The 26,958-nt window shown below is 40.0% G+C and overlaps 1 protein-coding gene across 7 annotated transcripts in view; it reads left to right on the forward strand.

Moving 5' to 3' along the window:
- ERG (ETS transcription factor ERG) overlaps positions 1 to 11,240 on the forward strand; it is a 206,270-nt gene extending 195,030 nt beyond the window's left edge. For all 7 annotated transcript variants that reach the window (XM_043538222.1, XM_037903906.2, XM_037903894.2 and 4 more), the window contains 3 exons: positions 538 to 594; positions 6,205 to 6,252; positions 9,324 to 11,240. In XM_043538222.1, coding sequence (XP_043394157.1) covers positions 538 to 594; positions 6,205 to 6,252; positions 9,324 to 9,844 — 626 coding nt within the window. In that variant the 3' untranslated portion in view covers positions 9,845 to 11,240. The remainder of the gene's footprint in view (positions 1 to 537; positions 595 to 6,204; positions 6,253 to 9,323) is intronic.
- The last annotated feature ends 15,718 nt before the right edge of the window (positions 11,241 to 26,958 follow it).

Raw genomic sequence — 26,958 nt, forward strand, 5'->3', positions numbered from 1 at the left:
CAGTATATGCTCCTTCCAAAAAGTAACTTTACATGTACGTTATTTAGGAGAAATTCATTGTTTCTTTTCCACCCTACATCAGTATCTCTGACAGAAACCAACAGATATATGTAGTGTTGGAAAAGGTCAAACAGTGACAGCACTTGCCTTAAGCTGAAGACTTTCTGCTTTAGAATTTCTCATATTTGACACTGTCTTAGCAGACAAGTGCAATAAATATGTGAATATTATGCGAGATGTAATTATCAGTAACAACTATGTACTGATTGTAGGGCCCAAACCTGCTCTTATTGAAGTCGCAGGCATGTTGGCATTTATTTTAATAGGAGCATGATCAGGTCAGATCAGTTTATTTTGATAAAGGCATATCAGGGCAAATCTCATAGTTGACATCACCAAGTGCTGAGCTGTTGAAGTCCAGTGAGTTGTCTCTACTTATGCCAGTGATGACTTTGGCCCATTCAATGTAAGACAGTTTTGGTGACTGATTTTCAAATTAGAAAAAATAGATAAATGTATAAATTTTTCTATTTTCAGTTACCCAACCATCATCATCAACAGTACCCAAAACAGAAGACCAGCGACCTCAGTTAGGTGTGTGTAACTTTATTTAAGTTGGATATGGGTTAAATGGAATATATTGAAAGTGATCTGAAGTGCACTGTAGTCTGCCAACAAATAGCCAACCGCGAGAGCAGACACAAGCAATTAGCAGAGAACCCCTCATAGTGGCTGAGCTCATTGTAGCATCCTGCACGGTGGCTGAATTGTGTATTCGTGTCTTGTGTATACAGTTAACTCAAACTGAGACCCCCATGACCTACAAATCAAAGATTCAAGAATACAAATTAACAATTTGCTGGAAAGTTGGATGTGGTGGACCTCCAATTTGCCAACATGCTGTCACAGCTCATTGTGACTTCCTTTTAGTAATTCTTACAAGGGTCTTGTTGCCTTTAAGGGGATCAATGAACTATTAAGCAAAGCACACATATTCAGTTCAAGTACAAAAATGTGGAATCTAAGGATTTCAAAGAATTCTGTTCATAATGGCTGATTGGAGTATTAGCATCAGAAAAATGTACAGAAGTGAAGATTTAAATATCTAGGAGAAATATAGATAGAACTAGAATTCCTCACATAATCCTACTAGAGTTTGAAATCCTGGACTACTGAAACACAGGGCTGAAAGTTGGAAGGATTTCCATTCTGTTGGGTAACCATCAGGAGAAAGTATCAGTTTTATCAGATTATGTTCAAGTAATCTTGAAAGGCAGAAGAGTTTTGTGGCTGGCAAGCAATTAGTTCGTTATATGGGACAGAAACCCATAGTATTAAGTTAGATTGTCCCTTGAATGAGAAAGTACATCACAAAAGCACTAATGGCTTTTACTAATGGCAAAATGATAGAAATGGGAGATGAAGTACACCTGCAGAATAATCTGGATTCAGATGGACACGGATTCTATGTTTTTGAAATGGACTTTTCATTATTCTGGATTTTGTTATAGCTAAATAAGAATATGTGCATGACTGCATTCCATTAGCTTGAACTATTTATATGTATGTGGTCTGAGAAGTATTATTATTGCTGTTTGTCAAAATAGCATTTTTTAGTTTAATATAATTGTGCCTCCAAAGGCTTTCAAGAAATATATTGGTAATTTATGTAAACTTTTTGAGAACATTTAATTGCTGTGTGTGCGCTATGATTAGTATTTTACATTTATAAAGAACACAGTCTGAGTATTCTCTTGGCTGTAAAACTGGAAGCCAACTGAGAGCAGCTGTCAAGTGGTCAGAGAACTCAGGGCCTTGAGAAAGACTTGAAGCTCTTCTACTGCCCTCTAGTTTTGGCTTTGATATTTGTGGAACAGAATCCCTTTTCTGTTTGTTTCTTGATTTGAGCTGGGATTTTCAAAGGAGCCTAAAGGAATTCCATGCAAGAGCCATTGAAATGCTATGGGAGCTGGGTGCCTAACTCCCTTTGGCTTCTTTGAAAATCCCACCCATGGGTCTTATATAGGATATTCCTTAATGGATCAAATTTTCATAGGCGATTCAACCCAACCTCCATTGCATGCATTCAGCTATGTACTTGAAAAGCACTTAGTGGGTGCTATTTTTGTACATTAAAGGTTTTGCTTTGCATTCGTAAATTCTGCTATTTGTTTATTCAAAAATAGTGCACAAAAATGAGTGATGTGAAACAAACTAGGTCACACAGAAATAGAGGCCACAGCCCAATTAGAGCAGAATCTGTCACTTTGTTATATGTAGTGTGGGACATGGATCACATGCAGGTTTAAACTAGTATAAATGGCTCAGAACTGAGAGTGCCAGTCTCAAGTCAGACTGTCAGAAAACAGGGCAGACACCCCAAACTGGTGGTATATTCTATAATAGATTTCACCAAGACAGTAACAAATGTGCATTCCTGTATTACTATATTAGTCTTACCATAGAGTCACAAACAGTTCTCTGAGGCTCTCCAGTGCATCTTGCCACCCAGACAAACTAGACTTTGATACTGGTCATGTTATGCCAAATACCACATCACATTAGGTTACTCCCAACCCCAAAGGGCCAGTCATTTAGTCCAGGTCAAATTGGCAGTCTGGATCTCACCAAAGACAATGCTGAAGCCAATTTCTCTAGTAAACCAACTAAAGATTTATTAGCTAAAAAAAGAAATGAGAGTAATTGAGAGGTTAAAGCAGATAAAATTTATTAATCAGTGAGTCAAAGCTTATAAGTCCAAAATGTTAAGAGAGTTGTAGTAATTTGCTAGACTTCCAAAAGTTCCTCGGAGTTGCCCAGTGTAATTCTGGGCATCTCTGTCCACTTGTTAAGTATTCCACCCTGTTAGAATCCAAAACAGTTCAGAGATGCAGGATCATTCCCTTAAACCAGTATTTATAGATCTTTCACCCAGAAGACAAATTGACAGGTGTCTTCACCCATGTAGGTCCTTCCTTAGAGGAAGAATAAATAATGCAGACAGTCTGTGAATTCCCATTGTTACTTAATGGCCCTGGCTTTGAAGTGAACAAGCTTCTTCATTTACATCCATTAAGTCCTTCATTAACAAATGCAATGTTTCTTTGAGGAGCAACAGCAAATAACATTCTTTCATTAGTTTTCATGAGGTTCACATCAAACATTTGACATCGACACACACTTACATCTAAGTTTATCTAATCATAGGGGACACATGAGATATACATTATGTAATAGCCAAGAACTGGTTATAGATAAGTGAAGACAATAACATTAGCATTTCACTGGTTTTCATTAATTTAAAGCAAATGTAATTACCGTGGCATATGCTATGTAAATGTAAGTGATAACAACCCCTTTGTTCTATTCTAACAAGTGAATTGGCCTATGCCTAGTAGCCCACATAACATTTCTTTGAGAGTCACACAAAAGTGAATTGGCCTATGGCTCTGATCTGAGCTGGCAACTGCTAGACAGCATCACATCTATTATTCTCACAGCAAAATGACTGACCAAGTATTATTATCTTATGAGCTACAATTGGCTAATAACACAGTAAAAGCATCCTGGTTGGTTAATGATTAAACCACAGAGTGTGTTAATATCATGTGCTGCAGAGAGCCGCAGGAGACACATTAAAGAGCCACTTGCAGCTCGCAAAGTCTGAGTGTCACTGATGTAAAGTAAGGAAGGATGGGAAGGGGGCAACTCCTCCTTTTCTGCTAAATCTAGAAGGGCACTCGCCTTCCTCTCCTTGCTTTGGATAAGCAGCACTCCCTCAACAGCTCTTCCTTCTCTTTGGCTGGTGCCTTCCTATTTCAGTGTACTTTAACTACTGGACTTGGACAGGGAGATCTCATGTGATACCACACAGTTTGCAGGTCCTTAGGTAGACTGAGCATTTGTGTATGTATCTGTGACAGTTACATGTGCAAAGAGGTGTGCATGCATATTTGTGTGCACTCAATCCAGACCATGTTTTGTAAATCTGATCCTTTGTTTTGCCATTTTGAACTTATTCTAAAAACACTTTTCATTAAAATGAACTCAGAACACAAGAAAACAACAAGGAGTCTGGTGGCACCTTGAAGACTAACAGATTTATTTGGGCAGAAGCTTTCATGGGTAAAACACCACTTCTTCAGATACATGGACTGAAAATTACAAATGCAGGCATTATATAATGACACATGAAGAGAAGGGAGTTACCTCACAGTGGAGAACCAGTGCTGACAGGGCCAATTCGATCAGGGTGGATGTAGTCCACTCCCAATAACAGATGAGGAGGTGTCAATTCCAGGAGAGGCAAAGGTGCTTTTCTAATGAGCCAGCGACTCCCAGTCCCTATTCAAGTCCAAATTAATGGTGTTAAATTTGCAAATGAATTGTAGTTCTGCTGTTTCTCTTTGAAGTCTGTTTCTGAAGTTTTTTTGTTCAAGTATAGCTACTTTCAAATCTGTTAGAGAATGTCCAGGAAGATTGAAGTGTTCTCCTACTGGCTTTTGTATGTTACTATTCCTGATGTCCGATTTGTGTCCATTTATTCTTTTACGTAGGGACTGTCCGGTTTGGCCAATGTACATGGCTGAGGGGCATTGCTGGCACATGATGGCATGTATAACATTCGTAGACGTGCAGGTGAATGAGCCTCTGATGGTGTGGCTGATGTGGTTGGGTCCTCTGATGGTGTCGCTAGAGTAGATATGAGGACAGAGTAGGCAACGAGGTTTGCTACAGGGATTGGTTCCTGAGTTAGTGTTTCTGTGATGTGGTGTATAGGTGCTGGTGAGTATTTGCTTCAGGTTGGGGGGCTGTCTGTAAGCGAGGACTGGCCTGCCTCCCAAGATCTGTGAGAATGAGGGATCGTTTTCCAGGATAAGTTGTAGATCGTTGATAATGTGCTGGAGAGGTTTTAGCTGGGGGCTGTACGGGATGGCCAGTGGTGTTCTGTTCTTTTCCTTGTTGGACCTGTCCTGTAGTAGGCGATTTCTGGGTACCTGTCTCGCTCTGTCAATCTGTTTCCTCGCTTCCCCAGGTGGGTATTGTAGTTTTAATAATGATTGATAAAGATCTTGTTTGTCTCTGTCTGAGGGATTGGAGCAAATTCAGTTGTATCTTAGGGCTTGGATGTAGACAATGGATCTGGTGATGTGTCCTGGATGGAAACTGGAGGCATGTAGGTAAGTATAGTGGTGAGTAGGTTTCTAGTATAGGGTGGTGTTTATGTGACCATCACATCACTTATTAGCACTGTAGTGTCCAGGAAGTGGATCTCTTGTGTGGACTGGCCGAGGCTGAGGTTGATGGTGGGGTGGAAATTGTTGAAACCCAGGTGGAATTCTTCAAGGGCCTCCTTCCTGTGCATCCATATGATGAAGATGTCATCAATGTAGCGCAAGTAGAGGAGGGGTGCTAGGGGACGAGAGCTGAGGAAGCGTTGTTCTAAGTCAGTCATAAAAATGTTGGCATACTGTGGGGCCATGCTGGTACCCATAGCAGTGCCACTGACTTGAAGGTATAAGTCATCCCCAAATCTGAAATGGTTGTGGGTGAGGACAAAGTCACAAAGCTCAGCCACCAGGTGTGCTGTGGCCTCATCAGGGATACTGTTCTTAACAGCTTGTAGTCCATCCTCTTGTGGAATATTGGTGTGAAGAGCTTCTACATCCATGGTGGCCAGGATGGTGTTTTCAGGAAGATCACCAATGCATTGTAGTTTCCTCAGGAAATCAGTGGTGTCTTGAAGATAGCTAGGAGTGCTGGTAGTGTGGGGTCTGAGGAGAGAGTCCAAATAGCCAGATAATCCTGCTGTAAGAGTGCTGATGCCTGAGATGATGGGGTGTCCAGGGTTTCCAGGTTTATGGATCTTGGGTAGCAGATAAAATACCCCTGGTCGTGGCTCTAGGGGTGTGTCTGTGTAGATTTGTTCCCGTGCTGTAGCAGGGAGTTAAATAATTTTAATTTATTTAATAATTAAATAATTTTCTTAAGTAAATCAATTATCATTTTAATACAACTGGGTGATAATTTCACTTTTTTTCAGTTTTTAATAGTCCTTTTGTTGGCAAACAAATGCAGAGTATTGCAACTTAACAAGACTCTGAAGTAGGGTTTCTTGCCTTTTTTGTAATAAGATCGGAATTTCAAAAATGATTTATGTAATTACAACCTTTTAATTCATTTCTTTTGTCCATATTTTTGTAGATCCCTATCAGATTCTTGGACCAACCAGCAGCCGTCTTGCAAATCCAGGTGAGAAGGAGTTTTGCTGCCCGAGGGATGATTTTTCTTCAAATTTCACATTTTATCTCTATCACTTGTTTTAGATTGAAGGCAAGGTTCAGAATGCAGTGAAATCAATAGGAATTAATCAGTGGAGTCTGATGGCAGCTAGTGGATTGCAAGATTTGTAATCATATGAGTAGTCTTAGTGAATTCAAAGAGGGTCAGTGCAAGGCATATGCAGTACTTAAGCCTTATTTTGAGAGCTTAAGTGGGATTTAAGCAGTGCATTGGACTTGCAGTGGCCCATTGCACAGGGCTGAATTTCATCCAAAGAGAACAAGGCAAGTAAAATTAGTCCCATTATTAGATTAGAAAGGAAGAGAGAGCAGTGAATATTTGGCCAGTGTGTAACGTGACAGATTTCTCCAGTGACCTAGGCCCTGTCCACATAGTCAAACTGTGTTTTTCATTATTAGAAATATATTTAATCCATAAAAAATGCTATTCAAATTATTAAATAATGGCAGTTCATTTCATTCAAATGTTCTATACAGGGGGCCAGATCCTCAGCTGGTGAAGCTTAACATCCAGTTTACCCTCACTGAGGATCTGGCCCAGGATGTCCTCAGCTATGAAAATATTGGTTTCATGTCACAAGTAAAATCACTAAAGTGAGCTTTTCTTTTTGACACCAATTTTATTTATTTGCAGAAATGATGCCGCATACTAGACTAGACAAATACAAGAGACTTTTAAACAGACAACTTTATGAATTGACAAGCAGTAAAATGGGAAAGCAGAATCCCCTCTGGAAAGAAACAACTGGGTTAGAAGTCTCAGAGACATTCTCCCAAGGCTATAGTTCCAAGAAAAATCAGAAGATGTTGTTTAAATATGGAATTCCATCCAGGAATATCTTATTGAACGCAATCCGAACTATGGCCTATAATGTTAAAAGGCGAGGGCAGGGGGAGGGAGAGAAGGTCAGGGAGCTTCCTGGTAAACTGTTATTGATATACTATGGACCAGACTGATTTAACTGTTCATCTGACTCCACTATAGTCCGTCTGGTTTTACAACAATATACCTGAGATCAAAATCTGGTCCAACAGACTAGCAATGCATATGCCAAATACTGTTACCCCTTCTTTAGCAGCCAAAGGGTAGAATGCTCCTTTCTCTCTACTCCCTTTTTCTATTGTTAGTAAGATTTTGTTCTGTAAGAATGATCAATTCATCATGATGATTCTTTTGATGATATTGTTGTGACCTGTTTAGGTTAGGAGTATTTCAACACTAATGGCTCTTTTTCCCTGTCATTTAGCTGTATGGTATAGTTACATCAAAGTTATAGTTTAGTTTGCATTTTAAGATAAAGATTTTTGTATGCCATAAAAAACCAAATGAGAATTACAGCTGTTTTCAAGAGGGCTAAGGGAGTTAGGTGTCCAAATCCCATTACAATTCATTGGAAATTGGGCATCTAACTCCCTTAAACTGCTTTGCAAATCCCAGCGTAGCACATATAGCATCAACTTTTGCTAGCCTTGTGCCTATGGCATTGTGAAAAGAGCTAATGTGATATGTCCTGGATAGAGATACATGTTAACATTTGGGGAGAGCCACGGGTATGGAATTTCTATAAACTATTATTCCTGCACTTTAACAAGTTTTGTGTATTTATAAAATGGTGAAATTACTCTCTCATTAAAAGGAAATTGACAGAAACCATTTATTTTCCTATGACTATATATTACATTTGGAAGGCAAGTGTTTATATTAAAACATATGTCGGATTGTTTATTCAGAAATTTGTGTTTTGTCCAGTGCTGGACTGTTTATTGATTTTCCAACTCTAATCCTCTAGTTATATTTCATGTATTAAAAGTGCGTGCTTTGCTCATACCACGGATTCTTTTGTTTGTTTGTTTATTTAAACATGTTAATGGAACAGAAGAAATTCATTAAGAACAGTTTGCATAAATATCATTTAAAGGAATAAAAGTTTCAGTTGCACTGAAGTATAAACTGCTAATATATTTCAGATGTGACTTTAGATTGATATGATAGTCCACCCTTATAAACTTTCTAAAGAAATGCTCATTTATTAGACCCATATATCTGCTTTTTAAAAAAAATCTAATTTTTGGACAGAGATATACAGTACTTAGACGTTAGCACCAAAAATCTGTTTGGCAAATTCTGCTGACATTGCGACTGCAATATACAGAGCACTGAATGCTGTTACAGAGTATCAGTGCTGCTTTGTCATAAAATACTACTTTTTTACATGAATGTCGGTGGCAGGACCCATCTAATACTACTGCCAACTGTTTAAAAGGTTTGTGTTTTATTTTTATGATGTTGTGTAGAGCCCTACTGCAAAGTTGTCAACAACAACACAAATTCTTTCTCTTTAAGATTTAATTTCCAAAGAAGGGAGAAATACCAGTGCTTGGAATCATAACTTCAGCAGTCGCTTTCACTCCTGTTTGACAGAGAACAATTACAAGAACTCACTTTATAGACCTTTTAATTTCTTTCTCAAATGCTGTGCAAGGCAGACAGATGCAATGCAACAGCAATCTAATGAGTTTCCATTCTACATTTCCCTAACTATTGGAAATGGGCGATATGGTTTGGAAAAGATCCAGCTTTCTCTAAACTTCTCCATTTTGTGTAGGTTTATTCCATAATGGAGAAAATGTAGTTGCAAAATGATATTGTGGGAATTATTATGCAAGCGAAAGCTGTTTGTCCTGAACTTTAGGTATTAGTTTCCTATATCTGTGTTGTATTATTTCACCATCAATTTTCCAAAGTAAATGACATGAGGTAATTATTAAATATGCACATAATGGCATTTTGCCTTTCAAAATAGGGAAAACAATACTTTAAATTATGGCCCCTGCTGTGCCGATTTTTTTTTGAGAGAGAGACATTAGTTAGACTGGGAGACAGGCGCAGAGGTTGCAACATTTCCTAATTAGGGCTCTGTGGTGAAAATGCACTTGGATTTCATATGTGAAAGTCGGGAAGTGTTGATGTCCTGATGTTGTTAGTCATTGGTTCTTCACTTTTTCACCCCCCAACCATAGGGAGTGGACAGATACAACTGTGGCAGTTTCTGCTGGAACTCCTGTCTGATAGCTCCAATTCCAACTGCATTACCTGGGAGGGCACCAATGGAGAGTTCAAGATGACTGACCCTGATGAAGTAGCCCGGCGCTGGGGAGAAAGGAAAAGCAAACCCAACATGAACTATGACAAACTCAGTCGTGCACTCCGTTATTACTATGACAAAAATATTATGACTAAAGTCCATGGTAAGCGTTATGCCTACAAGTTTGACTTCCATGGAATAGCTCAGGCCCTCCAGCCTCATCCTCCAGAGTCATCCATGTATAAGTATCCAACAGACCTACCCTACATGAGCCCCTACCATGCACACCCTCAGAAGATGAACTTTGTAGCTCCACATCCTCCTGCTTTACCCGTAACTTCCTCCAGCTTTTTTGCTGCCCCTTCTACATACTGGAATTCACCAACTGGAAGCATCTACCCTAATACGAGGCTTCCAGCCACCCATATGCCTTCTCACCTTGGCACCTACTACTAAGGAGGAAAAAAATAAGAGACACTTCTCCATGGAATATAGTACCCAGTTAATTATGATGAACTATCTTGGAGAACATGAATTAAAAATGCCTAAAAGTGACATGAAAAAGTTTGACTGGGGGGAAAATGTCAAAAGACGCTTTGTAGTAGGGAAAGTATTCAAGAAGTATAAAGATGCTAAAATGTAATGTATATGGGCATCGAATCTGTGGACCAAACAACAAAAGACTGTTGTAGGTAAAAGCATGAAATGATAAGGACAACCTACAAAAGAAAGTGGTCTTAAAAATTTGATAAGCTTCTGTGTAAAGTTTGATATCTTGCTAATGCAAACTGGGACTATACTACAGCAATATAAGGATCATTCTATAGTGACCTAACATACAGTATATGCATTCATTAAAAACAAAAAACAAAACAAAAAAAAAACCCCAAACCAAAAAAACCACCTGTATTTAAAAAAATGGAAACATATCAAAAAGACTGGTTGAATATGGAAGTTGATTTGGAATACAACAGCGTTGGTTTTGGTTAAACTCAAAAGGCATTCCATTCATTGTAAAGGTATCAGCTATTTCAAACTGTGAAGACAACCCAAGCTTTAAGATTCCGTGACAATACTACAGGAACCCTGAGCCAAACATTGGAATTGAGAATGTACTGAAAGGCAAGAGTATGATTGTAGATCAAGGGCCTGCATCTGATACAGGAAGTAGAAAGGAGGAAGAGGAGGACGAAGACGAGAATGGGAGAAAAGAAACTTCTTTACCAGTAGATACTGAAGAGACTGAAAACTTGGTAGTGTTGGGACTATAAAGAATTACTTGTTTGGACTTGAGAAATATTTTGATCAGTATTATACCATTCCCAGTATTATAGAAGGAATAGACTTGATTTTTTTTTTTAAAGTGGAGAAAGGGAAAAGCAGTAGAATTCAGAAATCAGAATATGCATCTCTTTAAAAAAGGGAAAACTGGAATTGTCTGATATTTAAAAGTAACATTTAGGACCTCATCATTATTAAGGGAGCTTGTTTTCTACTGGTTTAAGGTAAGAGACAACCCCCGACTGCCAAAATCAGATATCATGTAAGTATTTTTGTTAGGCGGGCGCCAGTTTTTCTTTTTCGAGTCGCGAACGCTGTGCGTTTGTCAGAATGAAGTATACAAGTCAATGTTATTTTTTTCCTTTTTATATAATAATTATATAACTTATGCATTTATACACTACGAGTTGATCTCGGCCAACCAAAGACACAAAAAAGGGACAATCAAAAATATTGTGGCCTTGAATTTTAACTCTGTATGCTTAATGTTTACATTATGAACTTATTAGTACTTAGAATGCAGAATGTATGTAATAAAATAAGCTTGGCCTAGCATGGCAATTCAGATTTACACTGTAGTCTGTATTTGTATTTGCATTTGTAGTGACCAAGATGCCTATTAGATCTTCTTCCTAAATGGTTTCAATATTTTAAAATATTCGGTTTAAATTTTTTTTTATTTATGAATTTTAGCAATCATGCAAATGAGGGACAAATCCACACAGTTCTGTTAATACACCTGAATTCTGCCGTACAGCACCTCTCTTGTTCCTGTCCTGAGCTTCTCTTGAGTGGAGATTGTAAACTGTGCCAAATTTTTTGATGACTTTGTGGCCAAACATGAAAATGAAGTCTAGAACTGGGAGAAGGTTGTGATCCAGAAATTCTTTTTTCATCATCATATGAGAAATCCCAGCCTACATCTTACTACTATATTAGAGTTTGTTGAACTATCATAGAATCTTGCTATTAACACATACTGTATCATTACAGTACAATAGCAGCTGGTCCTGGAACCCACAAGAGGAGAGGCAATTCTTGATTTAGTCCAAAGTGGAGCACAGGATCTGGTCCAAGAGGTACATATAGCTGGACTGCTTGGTAATAGTGACCATGATATAATTAAATTTAACATCCCTGTGGCGGGAAAAACACCACAGCAGCCCAACACTTTAGCATTTAATTTCAGAAAGGGGGACTACACAAAAATGAGGAAGTTAGTTAAACAGAAATTAAAAGGTACAGCGCCAAAAGTGAAATCTCTGCAAGCTGCATGGAAGCTTTTTAAAGACACCATAATAGAGGCTCAACTTCAATGTATACCCCAAATTAAAAAACATAAGAAAACCAAAAAGTGCCACTGTGGCTAAACAACAAAGTAAAAGAAGCAGTGAGAGGCAAAAAGGCATCCTTTAAAAAGTGGAAGTTAAATCCTAGTGAGGAAAATAGAAAGGAGCATAAACTCTGGCAAATTAAGTGTAAAAATATAATTAGAAAGGCCAAAAAAGAATTTAAAGAACAGCTAGCCAAGGACTCAAAAAGTAATAGCAAAAAACTTTTTAAGTACATCAGAAGCAGGAAACCTGCTAAACAACCAGTGGGGCCACTGAACAATCGAGATGCTAAAGGAGCACTCAAGAATGATAAGGCCATTGCAGAGAAACTAAATGAATTCTTTGCCTCGGTCTTCACAGCAGAGGATGTGAGGGAGATTCCCAAACTTGAGCCATTCTTTTTAGGTGACAAATCTGAGGAACTGTCCCAGATTGAGGTGTCATTGGAGAAGGTTTTGGAACAAATTGATAAATTAAATAGTAATAAGTCACCAGGACCAGATGGTATTCACCCAAGAGTTCTGAAGGAACTCAAATATGAAATTGCAGAACCACTAACTGTAATCTGTACCCTGTCATTTAAATCAGCTTCTGTACCAAATGACTGGAAGATAGCTAATGTGACGCCAATTTTTAAAAAGGGCTCAAGAAGTGATCCCGGCAATTACAGGCCTGTAAGCCTGACTTCAGTACTGAGCAAACTGGTTGAAACTATAGTAAAGAACAATATTGTCAGACATATAGATGAACATAATTCATTGGGGAAGAGTCAGCATGGTTTCTGTGAAGGGTAATCACGCCTTACCAATCTAGTAGATTCTTTGAGGGGGGTCAAGAAGCATGTGGACAAGGGGGATCCAGTGGATATAGTGTACTTAGATTTTCAGAAAGCCTTTGGCAAGGTCCCTCACCAAAGGTTCTTAAGCAAAGTAAGCTGTCATGGGATGAGAGGGAAGGTTCTCTAATGGATTGGTACCTGGTTAAAAGAGACTTATAATTGGTCAGTTTTCAGAATGGAGAGAGGTAAATAGCGGTGTCCCTCAGGGGTCTGTACTGAGACCAGTCCTATTCATTATATTCATAAATTATCTGGAAAAAGGGGTAAACAGTAAGGTGGCAAAATTTGCAGATGATACAAAACTACTCAAGGTAGTTAAGGACCAGGCAAATTGCGAAGAACTACAAAAGGATCTCTCAAAACTGGGTGACTGGGCAAAAAGATGGCAAATGAAATTCACTGTTGATAAATGCAAAGTAATGCACATTGGAAAACATAATCCCAATTAATACATATAAAATGATGGGGTCTAAATTAACTGTTAACACTCAAGAAAGAGATCTTGGAGTCATTGTGGATAGTTCTCTGAAAACATCCACTCAATGTGCAGCGGCAGTCAAAAAAACGAACAGAATGTTGCGAATCATTAAGAAAGGGATAGATAATAAGACAGAAAATACCATATTGCCTCTATATAAATCCATAGTACTCCCATATCTTGCATACTGCGTGCAGATGTGGTCACCCCATCTCAAAAAAGATATATTAGAATTGGAAAGGGTTCAGAAAAGTGCAACAAAAATGATTAGGGGTATGGAACGGCTTCCATATGAGGAGAGATTAATAAGATTGGGACTTTTCATCTTAGAAAAGAGATGACTAAGGGGGGATATGATAGAGGTCTATAAAATCATGACTGGTGTAGAGAGAGTAAATAAGGAAGTGCTATTTACTCGTTCTCATAACACAAGAACTAGGGGTCACCAAATGAAATTACTAGGCAGCAGGTTTAAAACAAACCAAAGGAAGTATTTCTTCACACAACACACAGTCAACCTGTGGACCTCTTTGCCAGAGGATGTTGTAAAGGCCAAGACTATAAGAGGGTTCAGAAAAGAACTAGATAAATTCATGGAGGATAGGTCCATCAATGGCTATTAGCCAGGATGGGCAGGGATGGTGTCCTTAGCCTCTGTTTGCCAGAAGCTGGGAATGGGTGACAGTGGATGGATCACTTGATGATTGCTTGTTCTGTTCATTCCCTCTGGAGCACCTGTCATTGGCCACTGTTGGAAGACAGGATACTGGGCTAGATGGGCCTTTGGTCTGTCCCAGTATGGCCGTTCTTATGTTCTTATTAGTAAATAAAATGAAGAATGAATAACTTCCATTATTCCTCACTTCAAAATTGAGTGAATGATAGCTTCTCAGTTTGTCATTACAATCCATCTTTAGTGTTTACACTGGGTAGACTATTTTCTTTATATTCTAGATTTAGAGTATTTCCACACTGTACGTGGGGGCCCAGATCCACATTTAGTCTGTAATGGCATAACTCCATTTTTTACACCAACTGAGGAGCTGGCCTTGTCATTTATGAATGGCTCTCCATAGCAGACAGTGTTTATTGTGGAAAATGCAATTGAGACTTCAAATGATATCCCCTTCTTTGCTTTTCTTCTGCATCATTTAATTAGAATGGGTATGGTTTCATATTGTGAATATTTTGCATAGCCATTTTTCATTTTGTTCATCCTTGCAGTGCAACAAGAACTTAGTTGCCAGACCTCCATGTTCTGGGTAACTTGGCAATAGTCTGTAAATGTTGGATTACATTTAAGACTTTGAGCATTACTCAGATTGAAAGCAACAGCACGATCAGTCATACAGTAGTAGCCTGGAAAAGATCCATTCAGAGCACACAGCTCTTAAAAAAAGAAAAACTAACTGAAAGGTTACCAGAACTATGCTACTGGAAAAGGTTAGTCACTTGCTATTTTAGAAAGTCAAGTCAGGCACACCTACATTCTGTATATAAGAATAATAGTTTGCTTTTCTGTGGAAACTCATTTCTACAAATGTCTGATATTACACTGTGCACTCTAGAGTAAAAAAAAAAAGATATGTTTATTATTGAACCACCTTTTAATTAAATATTTTTAAAATCCAAATAAAACAGCAGCTGTATTTAAAGAAATCATCTGGAAGGGGCGTGGGAGTGAGGGAGTGATCACAATAGTGCCCATAGAGTTCTAGAATATGTCTCCTTGCTGCTCTCATCTGCAACAGGAACGAAGGGTCTAATGCCTCCATTTTGATGCTTGCAGAGATTGCTTGGATCAAGATGGAGCATCACGTCACATGTTGGAACCTGTGGCCAGTGTAGGCTGCACATCTTAACAATTAAGAGCAAGATCCTTGGGTGTGCCTTCCCAGGGGATTCTGCTTGTAAATCCAGTTGAACTGGCCATAGGAAGATTGCTTCAGTATAGGAGCAATGCCACCCCTCTGTCTCTGTTACTGGTGTAAGTGACGTGGCCAGAGGATAAGGAGTATGGCCAGTGCATTCAGTGGATGATTCCTAAATGCCATTTCAGCCCACAGCACAGATGGTTCCAATTACCAACTTCTAAGAGCTTCCTCAGCAACCTTTATATTCCTTTTCTGTGTCTAGCATATTCCACCATTTGGATCTTGCAGATCTTCTTAGCCTAAAGCCCTAGATTCTTTGTATATTCTGCATGGATACAAAAGGACTCTGGTTTCAGAGGGGTAGCCGTGTTAGTCTGTATCAGCAAATACAACAAGGAGTCCTTGTGGCACCTTAGAGACTAACAAATTTATTTGGGCATAAGCTTGCATGGGCTAGAACTCACTTCATTAGATGCATGGAGTGGAACATACATTAGGGAGGTATATACATGCACAGCATAGGACTCAGTGATTTTGAGTGAGTGCTGAACATTTAGCACAATATGAACTGAGCAAGGAAACTCTTACAATTAGGCTTAAATTGTGTAAACTTCTAAACAGAGCAAGAGAAACAAAACCTAACCTTTAAATGAGCCTTTGTATATTTTACACCTCTCTTTTCATTCTAACACAGGGTGAATTTGAAACAAGAATCTTCCAAGCGCCTCGTACAAAATAAACTCAGGTCACATTAGTTGCCAAATGAGGTGCTCCTCATAGCAGATTGTGGAGATATTCAAAATATGATCATGCACGCTCTCTGGGCTCCATTCTGCCAGATTCCTTGACCTGGGCTGCTTCTTGATCAGGAGGGGAGGAAAAGTGGTGGCATTCTCCCAAATGCCAACTACTTGTGGTACCAAACTGATCCATCACTCACAGTAGATTGTGCAGATCTGCTTTTTTACCTGCTTTCATGAGGAATGAAATCATTTAAAATGTTGACAATTATCATCACTGGTCTTCCGCGTTAACCACTCTCTCTGAGTAATGGGACGCTTCACACCTCTCAATACTATTGTTATCTACTACTCATCTTGCTCACCTGTATGAGAAGCTGCTTGAGGACACAGAGGTGATATGATTTGTAGTGTTTTCAGTATGCAGACAATGCTCTTATCCCCACGTGTGATGTCCCCATGTCACAAAACTGGAATTATGCAGTTCAGAGGCTCTGAGTTTAGCCAAAATGGAGATTTTAATGAGAACTGGCAGAATGAGTTACCATCAGGGAAAGATAAATAATGCAGTTAGGTTAGCAGAAACACTTGGTAGAAATAGTGTGGGTAATATTTGAGTAGTGATGTGAGTATTTGAGTAGTTTAGTGTGGGTAATATTTGAGTAGTGTGGGTAATGTTTTGTCTGCCTTTTGTCACTTAGGTTTGCAATTTCAGGGGCTAGTTAAATTCTTGGCTGCTCCTAGTTGCTCAAATTCAGAAGCGGCCAAGAGCACTTGGTCTTCTCTTCTTAGCTAAGAGGTTGCATCCTTTCTTTCAGGAGGAGGATCTCACCCCAGTTCTCCATGCATTTGTCACCTACAGACTGGATTACTGCATTGCTTTCTCTGAGCTATAGGAGAAGGCCACTCCAAAACTTCAGCTACAGCGGGACACAACTGCCTACATGCTCGCAGGGCTTCTCACAGGAAGCACATTACACTTTGCTGAAGACTGCACTGGCCTCCATTTCATTTTCAAGTGCATGTTTTGATCTATGTAAAGTACTTAGTCGTTAGTCTCTTGCATGCCTTAGGAACTGCCACTGCCTTAATTGTATACAAGGTGGTTGAGAGCATCTGAGGTGCTGGAGCTTACAACCCGCAGAGTTAAACAGGAGAGGAGTTACTCTCACTTACGCAAGGCAGTCTCAGTATAGGACCTTGGGCTCTGGAATTCACCTCCCCTAGTCTCACAGGGTATGTCTCCATTGCAATAAAAAGCCCTCGGCACTGAGCCTTAGAGCCCAGGTCAGCTGACCCAGGCTCAGACCCACAGAGTTTAAGTGTGCTGATTATCAGGTCTCCTCTCAGTCTTCTTTTCTCAGGACTAACCATATCCAATGATTTTACCTTTCCTCATAGGGCAGGTTTTTAAATATTTTATCATTTTTATTGCTCTCCTTTGGACTCTCTCCAGTTTGTCCACATCTTTCCTAAAGTGTGGCACCCAGAATTGGGCAGAGTGCTCCGGCTGAGGCTTCATCAGTGTCGAATACAGCGGTACAATTACCTCTTGTGTCTTACGTATGTTAATACTAGTTAATACTCCCAGAAAGATATTAGCCTTTTTTGCAACTGAATCACATTGTTGGCTCATATTCAATTTGTGATCCACTATAACTGTTACAAGAGAACCTGGATTTCAAATGACCTGGACTTGACATAACTTGCAGCCATATTGTCTACTCAACTAGCCACCACAGGCTGGAAGTGAGGATACCACGTAGCAAGAAAGAATTTGGCCTTGCTTAGGCAGACAAAAACCACTGCAGTGGCAGTATTACTAACAAGGATAGCTAACTTTGAGTCTCTGTGCCTCTGATTGTAAGTTTCTTGCTGAGAAGTTGCTTTTGCTGCTAAAGAAAGATTATGAGTTCTTTGCTGTTGCTAGGGAAACAGTCAGCCCATTAGGGGTTATTATGAGCTGTAGTTTTGTTTTAAGTTATCTATCAAAGAGTTTAGTCAGAGCGTGTACTTTGGAGAAGTTTTGGATTTCTGCAAGTCAGGATACACTGACACCCTTCTCCCCAGTGTGGCAGAAGGCTGGCCACCTGAGAGCTGCTGTTGTCACTCATACCACCTCAGAGTTTGGGTAACTATATTTTGGGGTGCTCTGAGACAACTGCTAGGTTTTTATGTGTGCTTTAGACTCATTAAAAAAGATTTTTGAGTGAAAGCACTCTTTTATCTGATGGCAGTGCTGCGTCCTCATTGATTTATGTCTTGACACTTGACACTACCTGGAAAATAGAGATTCATTACCATAGATTTAGATTCAGATAACCCCGGGTAACATAACCTCCAGATCCTTTTCAGCAATACTACCACCCGGCCATGCCTCCATTCATCACACTAAATAATTGTTTATCCCTCCTTAATGTTCACATTTTTCAAATATTTGTATCTTGTTTCACTCTATGTTCTGGGTGACCCTAAACCTCCAACTGCCAGCAACTTGGATTGACAATAGTCAATAATTGCCCTCTTCTGTTCATTTGCTCTGAAGCGTCTGGCACTGGCCACTGTCAGAAGACAGGATGCAGGGCTAGATAGACCATTGGTCTGATCCAGTATGGACATTCTTATGTTAGCATGTCCCCCTTGACTGGCACTTAGGCAAACTAGACATACTTCGCTTTGCAAAGCAGCCCATTTATTCTCCTGATAATTGTTAATGATGATTTTTGCTGGCTTTGCACTTGATCAAGACTTGGTCATCTGCTCGTCTTTCACTATAGCCTCGTCCTTTGTGGCTTTCATGCTAATGCTGCTGATCTTGATCCTGTGGCTACACCATATACAGAACTCCTTTTGGCCTCTATGAATGTTCCACTCTGAGTAGCCAGAGTAACTCAGCTGTAGATGTAACCACCCCCATCATACCTGTGCTTTCTTCCATGCCACCCCTTTCATCTGGAACAGACTCTTTCTTGTACACAAAACAACCTTTTTCTCCTTCTTCAAATCCCTCCTCCCAGCACAGTCTCTGTTAAGCTTTTCCAAGTGATTACTGCAAGATCCTTATGCTCCCTCCAGCTCATGTTAGTATGTCATGTATTGTTCATTTCTGACCTCTTTTGTCTGCATCCCAACCAGATTGTAAGCTCCTTGAGGCAGAGACTGTGTATTCTTATTTTGTTGTAAAGCACAAATAGATAAAATAGTGATTCCAAATAAACTGAGTTTATTCATGATGAATTTAATCATGATGTAAATGAGTTTATTCATGATGAATTGTTCCTTTATCTTGAAATTTCACTGCTGCTCTGAGGAAAAGGGCACCATTTCCCTTTAACCAGCAGAAGGTCAGACAAGATGCTCATAAAGATCCCTTCTGGCCTTCAAATCTACGTATTGCTGAAAATATGAGAACTGAATTAAAAATTATAGGCGTGATTTTCAAAATGCACTCTGTTTCTGTGGGTGCAACTTACACACCCCATTTTTGCATCTGTAATGAATTGTAGATACAGATATTTGTAGCAATATGTATAACTGTCAGTTTGTACTCTCAGGCCAGGTATTTAGACATCTAAGTACTAATAATTAGGCCCTCAAAAACACAGGCAACAGTAATTCACAATTTCAAACCTGCATCCACAAAAGTGGAAAATAAGTGAAGGCCCAGTGAAAACTACTTCCTGTATGCACGTCAATTTAAAATAGAACTAAAATTCTATCTATCCTACCCTGGGCCCTGCAGTTATTATTTATTAGTAGTATTCTGCAGTAGCACTGAGAAGCACCAACTGAGATCAGGGCCCCATTGTGCTAGGTGCTGTACATGCACATAGTAAGAGCCTGTCCTTGCCTCAAAGTGCTTACATTTTAAATACACAAGACCAGCAAAGGTTGGAAGAAAGGAGGTATTATTACTAATGGTGGTTGAAATTTTTTAATTGAAATTGTGTTTCAACAGAAAAATGGATTTTCCATGTAAACAACATTTTTCGCAAAAAGTATCTGGAATTTTTTTATTTTTCATCAAAACTGAATTCCCAAAACCTGAAGTTTTCAGTTTTCAGCCACAAACCAAAATATTCCAGATGAAAACTGAAATAATTTGATTTGGCAAAACACTGCTTTTGTTTTTTGTAGTTTGGTTGTCTCATGTCCCATTCTCCTCCTTGGGTCAAGCTCCTTGGCTGCACTCCATTTGCCATGATACACTACAGCCAGGGGCTCCCATGCTATATTGCTTCCCCTCACCAAGAGGGAAGGCTGTAGAGCATTTTGGGAGATGTAGTCCAACTAGTGAGAGCCCAGCCTACAGAGGATAATGGGAGCATGAGGCACCCAAACTACAGCTCCCATGAGGCACTGAATCAAACTATTTGCCTTTCAGACAAAATATTTTGGTTTTCCATATTTTGCCAAACAGATGAAATTTTCTGCAGAAAAAACAAACTAACTTCCAGCCAACTTTAATTATTATCCCCATATTACAGAAGGATAACTGAGGCACAGAGAGATTAAATGACTTGCCTGAGGTCACACAAAAAGGCTGTGAGAGCTGGGAACTGACCGTAGCTCTCCCGAGTCATTGTGCAGTATGGTAACCACAAGACTGTTCTTTTCAGTAGTATCTGAGTTTGTAGTGTCTGAGGGCATGTCCACACTGCCCTGAGTTCAGACAAAGAGGGTGTGAATAATATTGGACACCAAAGTGCTGCAGTGTAACTCCCCCAAAGAGCTGTGAACTTAAAAGGTTACACTAATGTAGTCCTAGTTGAAGAGTCTTTGTGGGACTTAATTAGTGAGTATGAGTCTTAGTGCAAACGTGGGATCTTAAAGTTTGTGCCTGCGGCATCCACAAGGGGGAGTTACAGCACAGCATTTTGGTGTGCACTGCTATTCACACTCCCTTGGTGTATCTAACCGAAGTGAGCTGTAGCTCACGAAAGCTTATGCTCAAATGAATTGGTTAGTCTCTAAGGTGCCACAAGTCCTCCTTTTCTTTTTGCGAATACAGACTAACACAGCTGCTACTCTGAAACCCATCTGCTTATTGGCTCCATATCTCAAGATATGCTGCAGTCTAAACTTTGCCTCCCATTGCCAATGATAACGTCCACTTGTGAAAGTATTTATAGATTGCAATTGTAGATATCCTACCTTTAATCTAAAATTCCCCATATTTTTACATAAATTGTGGCCCTTTTTCAGGGTAGATGTCAATTCCCTTTCACCAGACATATGCTGAATTGGAAACTTACACTATTTGGAACAGGAAAGCCACATATTTGAAAGGGAGACTGCTGTCTGCCCCATAATCACATTAAATCCTACACACAGACGCTAACCCACAGCATTTAACCCTGCATCACGTCATCTTCAGGGAAGCTGCATGGTGATGGCGATAATAAAGATCATTAAACACAGTCCCTTGCTGATTTCTGAAAAGCTTTATACCTGTTTGTGGTTTTTGTTGTTACACGTCAGTAGTTTGCCTCTTGCCTATTTAGTCGCTGTAGAACCTTTGGAACTGGCGCCCTTCACTGTGAGTGCCTGTGCATTCACTTACGCTAGCCAATTTATTCCATTGGTATTGCTTTTTAGATAACTATTATTGGACTAAAACTATGGCATTCATGACACTGCCCTAGGTAAGGGGTAGGGTGAAGTTGCACATTCCAGGAGGAGCATCTGAAAAAATTGTACCTATGGCAGACATACTGGGCCTGATCCAAAATCAGTGGTAGTCTGGCAGACATGTTTTGCTCAGCGGCTATTTTGTGCTCTTTAGCCTCTCCAGGTTGGAACAGATTGCTCTCCCTGGGGCACTGGCTCCACTGAATGGGCTGCCTTCATTTTTCCTTTCTGTATAATGGGGATAATAGTACTTCCCTATCTCACGGGGGGTAGCGAGGATAAATCCAGAAAATACTTGGGAGGTACTCAGATACTGCGGTGATGAGACCATATAAGTACCTAGCTAGATAGTTCACAGCCCTTCCTTGGACTGGATTTTCTGTTTTCTATAAATTATTATTTTTCATGCCTTTCATAGTGGCGTGGTTGTAAGTGGCTCTCTGCAACAGCTGAACTGTGCCAAGCAAATCAGAGTCCCTGCCAAACAGAATTTACAGTCAAAAGGCAGCAGATTCAGAACAAATCAGTGACCCACCATAACCTTCCAAGCTGCAGTGTTCCATGGAAAAGATTGGTCCTCAGAACTGTTATGAAGGTGAGAGAGATGGCTCCTCATACAGTAACTGGGATGTTGTATAAAAGGAAAGATCACTAGTTCAGTCACCACAGTTGCAATAAATCTTGTACAAAGTATTTCATGTAAGGTATCAATGGAAAAATTATAATCTGTTAAGTATGATTATCCTGTTTAAATCCATGTATCATCTTTGTATCTGAAGTTATGAATATTGGCTATGTGTTTTTATCTCAAACATGTTATTTTCTTGGGTGACGCCCCAAGACAGATTTACATCAAGGCTCGCCTGCCTGCTTGATGGCCCATTAAGGACAATAAGCTTGCCCAGAGATCCCCTAATGGAGCTGTTTCAGAGGGCACTGAGGCAATACTGCTCCGTGATTCAGCAAGGCATGTAAGGACATGTGAACTAAGCCGCCCTCTTTTTTCAGTAACTTTCCATGCACATGGGCTGAGGATATAGAAGTGGAGGCTGTGACATCACTTCTTTGCCTTCATTCCTGCTCCACATCTCTGGACATGATTTCTAACAAAGGAGAACATTGACCAATGGACTAATGATCCCCAATCTGATGGATGAACCAGAGAGACTTATTAGAAACTAGCCAATTTAACATCACTGCTATTATCCTGACCTGCAAACTCTGAAATCAATTGTAATGTATGTGATTCCTTTAACAAATCAACAACTCTCTTCTTTTCTTTTTATATTAATAAACCTTTAGTTTTTAGTTACTACAGAATTAGCTACAACCGTGGTATTTGGTAAGATCTAAGGTGTATATATATTGACCTGGGAAGTGGCCGATCCTTTGGGATTAGAAGAACTTTATGGATGATGAATCTGGTTTCCAGTAACCTCTCAGAATAAAGACCAGATGTCTGGGTGGTGATAGGAGCTTGGAGGCCTAGGGGACTGTGTTTTTAGCTTCTTGTTAAACCAGAGTGGTGACGCAGGAGCTCTCTTTTGTTACTTACTGGCTTGGTGAAATCTAATTATAGAATAAGCAACCAGTTTTAGGGTGTCTGCCCTGTTTTTATCAGTCTGTCCTGAATTTGGCATTCAGCTGTGATCCACACCAGGCACACAGTGATAGTAACTGGGAACCTATTCAATAGGTAATGGGTGTCAGGAAAGCATCAAGGACAAGAGGAGGAGAAAAAGGGTGTGTCTACACTGCACACTCCTTATAGTGGCGTGTGGAGCACTTACACTGCAGGCTGCCTTAGCACAGGTGTAAAGAGCAGTGTAGATAGTGAGGCACTGCTTAGGTGAGTAAAGTCATGCCAGAACCTTACGGTATACACCATTCACAGCTCTCTACACACCCGAGCCACTCCATCTACGCTGCTATTTTAACAGAGGTTAGGTGAAGGGAAACAACAATAGCAATTTATACAGAAAGCAACTCCGTTTCCTGTAGCAGCACAGCAGCAAGTATTTAAGAGGGACTCAAATTTGGACAGAGTAGGGGCCTTGCTGTACCATACATAGGGGGCTGGATGGAAGAAATTACAGAGACGATTGTGCAAGAAACTAATAAATGGATGGAAAAGCCTGGGAACTTTGAGACAGAGGCTGTAGGAATGAAAAGTCTGGGAAGGATCTTGGAGATGTGAGGAGGAGGAAGGCGCAGCAGGGTGTGTCGACTAAGGGAGAGGGAGACGTCAAAAATAATCCCAAGACTGCCTCCCCACTGCTAGAGCCTTTCCCTGAGGCAGTGAAAGTCAATGAGGAGGAGGATGCTGGCGCTTTTGAAAGTGACAGGGGGTGGGCAGAGAGTAGAAAAGGGTTGTTGGGAAGATAAGGAATTCCATTTTGGCCAAGATCAGCTTAAGATGACGACACAACATCCAACAGGAGAGACAAGGTCGGATACAAGATTGGATAGAAGGAGAAAAGTTAGCGGTGGATATCTGCAAGTCATCATCCTAGAAATGATATCTGAACCTGCGTGAGCTGACGAGATTGAAGATTCTATAAAAGTTATACATGATTTCTCTTTCTTCACTGGCCACTTTATTGTATTTTCATCTAACATTTCATTATAATTTCCACAAACATTTCATGTCGCAATTTCATTACAATGCAGATTGCAAGCAGAACTGCTCTAAAATAGCCTTCCCAGTGCAGGATAATTTCCACTGCAAATTTACTAATCAGTTACCAACCACTGAAGAGTTCTATGCAAAATAAGTTAAACAACGGTTTTTTTTCATTTTTCTAACAACCTATCATAACAATTAGACGTCGTATTGCAATGCTACCTTTAGAGTACATAATAAATCAGTCCTGACTTTGTAAAAAGCATCAGCTGATACAGCTTTGTTGTTTTGTCATAAGCTGTATAAAATACTGACTCAGCCTTCAGTAAATTGCTTGGGTCGATCTTGTCATTTTAACTGTATACCAAACAACTGTGGAGTTTACCATATACAATGGCATATCTCTCATTGTTTGCCAGACCCTATGTGTTCTCCTCAAAGGAACATGGTCTCCTTTTTCACAATTGTGATGAAGAATTTTAACATTGCAATAGATAGGGGGAAACTATACACTGCTTTTGTTTTTTGTGTCGATTGTGGAGAATGCATAGTAAATACCATGGATGCTGCTTGTACTGCTTAGTAAAGATGGAATTCATTATGGAGCCACTGCAGACTTCTTATAGTTAATGTGGCATTTTAGGTTCCATTACAAACTAAATTCCCTAAAATGCACAACAAATTGAATATTGGCCGAGAATTGGCACATTTTGTCTGTGGCTATTCTAGAATTTTTCTGCCAAGTCTGAAACAAATCAGGCAATGATTTCATTAATTCTAAGATGCTAAAAATATATTCATCAGAGTCCAAAATGTCTTTTAGCTTTCATTTTGCCAGTGTGTAACATAAATATGGAAAGGAAGGGGAGAGAATTAAAGCAGCTTATTAGATTCGGCTAGTCAAGGGCTAGTGCCCAGAACCAAAGGTTAGTTGATTGACGGTGAGATTTTCAAAAGCACCAAAGTATCTTAGGTGCGCAAGTTGCACTGACTTTCCATGGGACTTGTGAACCTGTCACTCAAGCACTACTGAAAAACCTACCCTAAGCTCTGATTTTAAATAGTAATGTCAAAATGGAATGATGGTTCTGACTGGATATCAGAATATCCTGACTCTAGCCATGCTCCTGGAGAGACAGATGTCAGAATGTAAAATAATCACTGCCTCTGAGCTAATAGTATTTACATGGAACAAAGGACTGTGGGCCCCAGATCTCACACTGCACAATCTTTCCCTTGCTCTAGAGCAGATTCCAGCTTCTACTGCAGTACCTTTGCGAAAAGGGAAACTCCCCAGGTAAAACTGAGTGTTGCAAGAGTATTGGAGTTATTTAAAAGAAAAAAACCCAAGAAAAACAGGAAATTCAGTGTCAACGTTACAAGAAAAGTAGCTTTTTTAAAATTAAAAATACAGGAAATTATAAGTTAAGGTTAAAATTTGAAACCTATATGCATGAGACCAAGGAAAGTCACAGCAGAGGTCACCTAAACAATCATAACTCTTCCCTTGTAGTGACTCCCAAATTCCCTTCTTTGTAGTTTATTCTTCAACATTTCATGGGGAAAACATAGGATACCTTGGCTCCATAAGCTGCACTGGCTTCTAGAGCTGTCTGGAAAATGAAAATTCCTTTCTGTGAAAAATGTTACATATTTGAAAAACATTTTATGTTGGTTTGGGGTGAAAAAAAGAAAACCATGGCTTTTTTTCAGGAAGGGATTTTAAGAAAAAATCCACGGTGGGAGACCTGGAATAGAATTTTTTTGGCTTCCCACTTCCTCTCCTGGAAGGCTCTTGTCAATTTCCAGCCTGGCTCCTGGAAATAGAGAAAGCCCGGGGTGCTTGGACCCTCCAACATGAGAGGCGGGGAGACTGAGCGCTCAGCTCTCTGCCTCTCCAGCCCTGAAGCTGATGGGGAGACTGAAAGGCATGGAGGCAGAAAATCAGGCCACTCAGCGCCAGCATCCCTCCTGGAAAGCTTTTGTAGAAAGTGAAATTAACAAAAGCCTTGGAGGCCTGCAGCTGGGAAGCTGCCATTTCAATGTTCCTGAAGGAAAACTGAAATTTCCATGTGGAAAATGCTGATTTTGCAAAAATGACTTTTTTTGGTCAGAAAATCTTTTTGATGAAAAGTTCTTCACCAGCTCCAACTCCTTTTGGGGTACAAATCAAGGGGGCTGGATTTGATTTCCGAAGTCTTACCTGGTTTGTGTCTTCAGTGACTGCCTTTCCTCATGTTCTACCCAGGAAGCCGAGGCCAGTTAAGGTGACCGTGCTGACAGCTGGTACATGTGTATGGCTGGGGGCAGAGCCCTCCATGGAGATACTCTAAATTCTCAGTGGAAGGGCCTTCCACTCCCTCTTTGAGCAGAGGAGGAGGAGCTGCACTTCCCCTTACTTAGCCCCTGCTTAGCATCTCTAGTTGGCTGGGCTAGTGATGCCTCTCAAAGCCCTGTGACTTACTAACTCTATGTTCATGGGTTGTTGGTAAGGCACAAGACTTATGAGCTCATTGGATCACCTCTGCTTTGCCGGCTGATTTTAATTTCACAAGTTTCGGTGGGGTCTCTGGCTCAGCTTATTTCGCGTTCTGGGCCAGTGTGAAGAAACAAACCTGTGAACTCAGCCCCTCTGTCATGCTGGTCTAATTTCAAGGCACAGGTTTCTGAGCGGAGCACCTCAAGCTTCTTAGGCTGATGGCAAAGTACAGGCCTCTGTCAGCTCATTGGCTCAGCACCTGAAGCTCGTTGGGTCGCTGTCAAGGCACAGG

Source organism: Chelonia mydas, chromosome 1 (genome assembly GCF_015237465.2).
Source record: "Chelonia mydas isolate rCheMyd1 chromosome 1, rCheMyd1.pri.v2, whole genome shotgun sequence".
Classification (NCBI taxonomy): Eukaryota; Metazoa; Chordata; order Testudines; family Cheloniidae; genus Chelonia; species Chelonia mydas.